Source organism: Cucurbita moschata, unplaced genomic scaffold, assembly GCF_002738365.1.
Source record: "Cucurbita moschata cultivar Rifu unplaced genomic scaffold, Cmos_1.0 Cmo_Scf00025, whole genome shotgun sequence".
Taxonomy (NCBI): Eukaryota; Viridiplantae; Streptophyta; class Magnoliopsida; order Cucurbitales; family Cucurbitaceae; genus Cucurbita; species Cucurbita moschata.
The window spans coordinates 2759722-2766140 of NW_019268541.1; the positions used below are offsets into that span (position 1 = coordinate 2759722).

General features: G+C 32.3%; 1 protein-coding gene across 2 annotated transcripts in view; it reads right to left on the reverse strand.

Moving 5' to 3' along the window:
* Nucleotides 1-2558: 2558 nt before the first annotated feature.
* The window catches only part of LOC111461398 (beta-glucosidase 12-like), a 6914-nt gene continuing 3053 nt past the window's right edge, over nucleotides 2559-6419 (reverse strand). Inside the window, exons 1-10 of one of the 2 annotated variants that reach the window (XM_023104912.1) lie at nucleotides 6116-6195; nucleotides 5936-6013; nucleotides 5773-5860; nucleotides 5442-5697; nucleotides 5240-5355; nucleotides 4054-4271; nucleotides 3889-3905; nucleotides 3710-3815; nucleotides 3512-3614; nucleotides 2559-2898 (exon numbers count right to left, since the gene is read on the reverse strand). In XM_023104912.1, coding sequence (XP_022960680.1) covers nucleotides 2730-2898; nucleotides 3512-3614; nucleotides 3710-3815; nucleotides 3889-3905; nucleotides 4054-4271; nucleotides 5240-5355; nucleotides 5442-5697; nucleotides 5773-5860; nucleotides 5936-6013; nucleotides 6116-6176 — 1212 coding nt within the window. In that variant the 5' untranslated portion in view covers nucleotides 6177-6195 and the 3' untranslated portion in view covers nucleotides 2559-2729. Of the gene's footprint in view, nucleotides 2899-3511; nucleotides 3615-3709; nucleotides 3816-3888; nucleotides 3906-4053; nucleotides 4272-5239; nucleotides 5356-5441; nucleotides 5698-5772; nucleotides 5861-5935; nucleotides 6014-6115; nucleotides 6196-6419 lie in introns of those variants that run through there. The other variant, XM_023104911.1, reaches the window with a different exon arrangement.

A 6419-nucleotide genomic window follows, 5' to 3' on the forward strand; every position in this document is an offset into this window, starting at 1 on the left:
AAAAAAAAAAAAAAAAAAACAAACCAACGGTAAAAAAAAATGGTTTTACTCATAGAGTTACATCTTTTCTTTTATCTGATTTTATTACCTCATTTAGATTTTAGTTAAAATTCAAACAATGACTTTCATAAATTGTTTCATCATACATAGTCACTTTTAAGAAAGAAAAGAAAAAAAAAAAATAAGAATCCATTTAAAAAGGCTAAAACAATGTCAACAAAAGACGGTAAGAAAAGTAAAAACATGGGAATATGATCCAATCGTCATGAAATAGTATTGACTTATTTTTTTAAATTTAAATTTTATTACCCAACACAATATACATACCATGAAAACCTGGAATTGAGTTTTTTTATTGAGCCAATTAAGTTTATTTTTATTTTATTCCATTTTTCCCGTTATTTGTTGTTCAATTGTTTTCAATGTTATGTGTTAGAACACGTAAGACCATTGCAGTGTTTTAAAGTTGAAGATGTTTTAAATTTCTTCGAAATTTAGGCTGTTTATGATGTCATTTTAAAGAGTATATTTCGCATATGAACTAAGTAGTAGATATTAGTAACTGTTAAACGAACACGACTCTCCACAATGGTATGATATTGTCCACATAAGCTCTCATGGCTTTGCTTTGGATTTCCCCAAAAAGTCTCATACCAATGGAGAGAGTATTCCTTAATTATAAATCCATGATCATTCCCTAAATTAATTAATGTGGGACTTTCATCCAACACCTCCCCTCGAACAAAGTACGCCTCCCCTTAATCGAGGCTCGACTCCTTTTCTTTTTGGAGTCTTAGTCATTTTTTGACTATGCCATCGAGGAGCCTCTATTCCTCTTCTTTTGGAGTCCTTTGTTAGACATTTGAGGATTCTATTGACATGGCTAAAGTTTAGGGCATGGCTGTGATACCATGTGGGTTTATAATTAAGGAAGAGGATTCTATTGACATGGCTAAAGTTTAGTCATGTTCGTTTAACAGTAACGACTCTTCTAATTAAGTAGAAATTAAAGGTCGTTACATGTGGGTTCAATACTTTAACTTGAAGTTTTTAGTCTTGTTTGGTTTTGGAAGAAATGGGTTTAAGAATTATTGGACAAATTGGAGGGAGAAAAGTCAGTATCCATATGAATCGTTTCAAATTGGTTCTCTCTTAACTCAATATCCATTTCAAGAAATTGACGGTTTGGGGTTGAAATTTCTTATATCTATGTTCAGACATACTAAAAAAATGAGAAATTTACAGTCTTTTTTCATAGTGTTCTAGGCTAGAGAATGAAAGAAGAGGATTAAAAGGACCCGAGGAGGAGAAAAGAATGAGCAAAATGAAGAGGGAAGCTATGAGATGTAAATAAACCATTTTCATCTATTTGCTAATCATTATAACATTATTTTGATTTTTCTTTATTTTATTTTCTTTCATTGACTCTTTCATTGCAGTCCGAGATTTGAAGCTTAAAAAATCGAGTTATGATAAGTAGGTACCGTAAAAAATAAGGTGGATAAATCTTAATGTTATGAAATTTCTACAATTTTAACCGGCTTAAATGATAAATAAATATTGAAATTACAATTAATATAATGCAATAAAAGTATGTGTTATTTAATAACACTTTTGGACTAAGTTTCATAATTTAATTATGAATTGATTAAATGCAAATTAAAATGCATTTAATGCTTCTATATGGAAGCTCGACTTTACCGAACATGTCGGGAAGAACTCCAACTTCATATAAAATCTTGTTTGACGAGTTCATTATAACTCGAATACAAATGATTAATTAAAATTAACTTCTCAACTCTCATCTTATTAATTGGACCTGTACATGTATCATGCCATAGATATTTCTCAAATATCAAAGAATGTTAAAATTAATGGAATGTCAAACATTCTTGATACTCATTACATATCTTCTCTATACGTGAAATTTTGTCCTCATCTAGTTTATTATTATCGTGAAGAATAACAAATTTCAAGCATCAAACGTGAATCTTAATCACATTTTGTGTACTTACATAATTTTTTATTCTCCAATAATTTCATATCTTCGAAGTAGAATTTCATCAACTAAATAAACAATATACATCATTCTTCCATATCTATTAACTTAACATCATCTTTTGTGACGATTTCTTCTCTAGACCTCTTGAGCAAAGTATATATTAAACTTTTGTTTAAATAGTTATATCTATTTGTCTAGTACTATGATTACACTTTTGGAGCTCGCAACTTCTTTCTATAACACTTGAGCTATTATGACTATACCTTCGAAATTTATAGCTTTTTTATTCGACACTTGAGAATTTTATTGATATGACTAAGTTATGATAAAGACATGACTATAATACTACTTGAAAATAATAAGAAACCTTCACAATGGTATGATATTATTCATTTTGAACATAAGCTCTCGTGACTTTGATTTTGGTTTTTCCAACAGGTCTCATCATTAAAGTCGTATCCCCTACTAATTATATATTCATGATTTTTCTCTTAATTGACCAATATTAAACTGACGATCTTCAACAATTTTGATGTTAAACAAACAAACAAAGGCATAAATAAAAAAGAAAGACCCATCTTATTATTTATCAACGAAAACACAAATAAAAACGACAAGACAACGCAATTTATTTAATTCTTATTTCCACTAGCAGTGTTTAAGAAAGTTGCGAGAACATATTGCAACGACACACAACAAACGACAGGAAGTAGTTGGTGAAACATGTTCATCCCTTGAGGAAAAGAGAGAACCATTTTAGTGAATCCTTTGGTGTTCTAGTCAGGTTGTTATTGCGATCGATGTAGACGAGGCCGAAGCGCTTTGTATATCCATCTGACCATTCAAAATTGTCCAGAAATGACCATGCAAAGTATCCATTTACCCTAACGCCATCCCTATAATGTTTCCCAAAGTTTAGTAAGAACATTACTTATGACAAAGAAACACAACAAAAAAATATATTTAAACCAACAAAAATGAGGTCAGTTTGTCCAAAATATCGGTAATGCTCCATGTTCAAGATTTGAAATCTATTTTCTTGCATTTCTGGCACATGATTATGCTATTTCTTCTAGCTTCTAAGAGGTAAAACTATCCTTACTAACTAACACAAATCCTTTCAACATGTTTTGTCTTCACTGACATGTTTTATTGGAAAATTTCCATGATGTCACACTATTGGTCAAATCAAATCAAGCTCAATTTTAGAGTTCCTATAATTAAGCTTCTAAAAAGGACATTACCCATTGTTGGTATAGGTACTACCTTTCAACTCTTTTAAATCTTTTTAGTCATTCTGTCTTTAAAATTGCTCTCATTTAGATATGATTCTGATTCATTTATGTATCTTTCTTTTACTACACATCCAACGTGGTTTTTTTTTTTTTTTTTTATTCTCTTGATATCCCAAATATTAAATATCAAACATTAAACTCCAAAGTATGAATATTGATGAAAATGGGTGAGTAGATGTAAATGAAAAAGAGAACCTCTCATTTAGTTACTTACCTCATTGCTTGGCGAAGAAAATAGAGATGTCCCATATGGTAAAAAATTCTCTTACGGTCACAAAGTAGTTTACGAGCACTAGGATCATCATAATCAAAGAAACCTGCACATGTATCATTTGATTAATAAATAAGGTTACGAATAACAATTTCTTTTTTTTCTTCATTCGAAAAGAAAAAAAGAGATTTTTTTCGATACCATTTTCTGTGATGTAGATAGACGGATTGTCATAATCATTTTTCATGGTTATCAACAATTTTTGTAATCCCTTGGGATAAACTGAAAGCCAAGACGACGCATTCACCTACAATTGAAAGAGACGATTAGCCAAGTGTGATTAGTTAAGTTCATAATTGATGAAAATTTATGTAAATTACCTTTGGTCCAAGTGAAACTTCATGAAACGATCAGCAGCAAATCCCAAGCACATTATACAAAATTTAATTAGAGATTTTAAAAAGTTATGAAAGATAGAAAAATAATTTTACAAAATGTTTTAGAAAATGGATAGGATTTTGAATGATATAATATGAAGGCCATACTTGAAGTATTGACACCAGAATCGGTACGCCAGGAAGGGTATAGAACATGAGCGCTGGAGTCATCGATGGCATATGCAGCTGTGTAGTAGTTGAGTCCAAGAAAGTCATAGCTGCATTTGATCAAAGTGGCTTCGTCTTGTGTGAATGTGGGCAGTCTATCTTTTACACGCAGCCTCATACTTTGTGGGTAATCACCATGGACGATTGGATTGAAGAACCTATATCATTCATTTAATTTGGTTACTATCGAGTTGATGACTTAGATTAAGTGAGGATTTCGGGCCTCTCTAAATTTTTATGATAAATAAAAATGACCAAAATATCTTGAAAGGAAGCCGGTTAGAAATCAAGGCTCTCCACAATGGTATGATATTGCCCACATCTCTCATGGCTTTGCTTTGGGTTTTCCCAAGAGGCTTCGTACCAATGGAGATAATATTCCTCACTTATAAACTCATGATCCTCCACTAAATTAACCAATGTGGGACTCACTCCCAATAATCTTCAACAAAGTATGAAAGGGAAAGCCCAAAGATGACAATATTTGGTAGCGGTGGGTTTGGGCCGTTACAATTGGTATCAGAGGCAGACACCGGATGATGTGCAGCGAGGAGGTTGTTCCCCGAAGTAAGCATGCTGGGCCCCGAAGGGAGGTGGATTTTGGTGGGGTTCCACATCGATTGGAGAAAGAACGAGTGCCAGCGAAGACGCTGGACCCTGAAAAGGGTGGATTGTGAGAATCCCACATTGGTTCGGAGGAGAATGGAACACCCTTTATGAGGGTGTGGAAACCTTTCCCTTAGGACGCATTTTAAAAATCTTGAAGGAAAACACACTCGAATTTAGAGTTCCTATGACTAAGCCATCGTGTTCGTATAGGTAATAACTTTCAATTCTTTTTAAGTTTTTCTCAGTAATTCAATCCGTAGGATCACTCTCGTTCGACTGTGATCTAATTATTAAAGTTTGAGATGGTACTTACTGTTAAGGATATTTAGTAATAAATTATACTTTCCCGTATATATTATATTTGATATAGATATTTGCCTTATTACTATAGATATCTTTCCATTTATTGTTATTTCCATTTATTACTATTTCCATATCCTTGTAATTTATTTGATTATAAATAAGATAACTTTCACACCATTTAGGTGTGGTGGATTAATCAAACATTCACACTTACCAACCAGAAAAGAACTCAATAGCTCGTTTTGCAGCTTCTTCGTCTGCAAAAGTGTTTGAATATGGTTCGTACCAATTTCCAATCACGGTTATTCCGATCACACCCTTTTGTGTTCTCTATAAACACAATGTGATATACTTCAAAATATATGAAAGAATTCTTCATATAAATGCATATTGCTATAGTTTTAGAAATCGCAAACCTGATATTTCGTTCGATAAACTTTGACCGCACGAGCATGAGCAAGAATTTGGTTATGACCGACTATATACGGTTCCTTTGAAGAATCTCCATCATAACAATTATTGAGTATCCATCTCGAACATCTCCCCGGTGCAAATGTTCCTTGCGCATAACCGTTTATAGCGAACATATTTGGTTCGTTCAAAGTGATCCAATGCTTAACTCTATCACCGAACTGGTTGAAGCAAACGTCAACATAGTCCTCAAAATCATTCCTGTCGTTCATTTTGAGTTTTGAGTTTAATTTTTATTTGGTTCCTAATTTCAAAATGTTACCATTTTTTACTTACAAAATTTGACGATCCAAGAAACCTCCATACTTATCTTCTAAAGCTTGTGGAACATCCCAATGGAATAGTGTAGCGTATGGTTTGAGGCCTATAAATAAATCAAAATGAAATGGTAAATTTTTTCTTTTTACCGACTAATATATTCAATAAAATTTAGGACCACCTTTCTTAAGGGCTTCATCGATGAGATTGTTGTAGTAATTAATGCCTTCTTGATTTACTCCTCCCTTCACTGTTCCATCTGCAGTAATTAAGAAACCCCCAAAAAGTTACCATTATATTTTCAAGTTTATTATTTTCTAATTTTCTTTTCTTAAAATAAAAATAGTTTTTAATATCTTACCTGGCAATATTCTGCTCCATGCGATTGAGAATCTGTAAGCGTTAAAGCCTGTGTCTTTCATAAGGGAGAGATCTTCCTGCATTTATAAGAAAACATATCAATCAAATTATATATATATATATATATAATAAATATTGAATAAACGTACATAAACAAGAAAGTTTATCGCTAGAAGTAGAGATGTTCGTTTAACCTATTGGGACGAAGACATGCCTTGCACGAAGTGGGAAATTCTCATTTAAAGAGGAGAATGAAGAGGGAGCGAGAAAATATTTCTTTCCGTTAACTAAACGAGATCGAGACT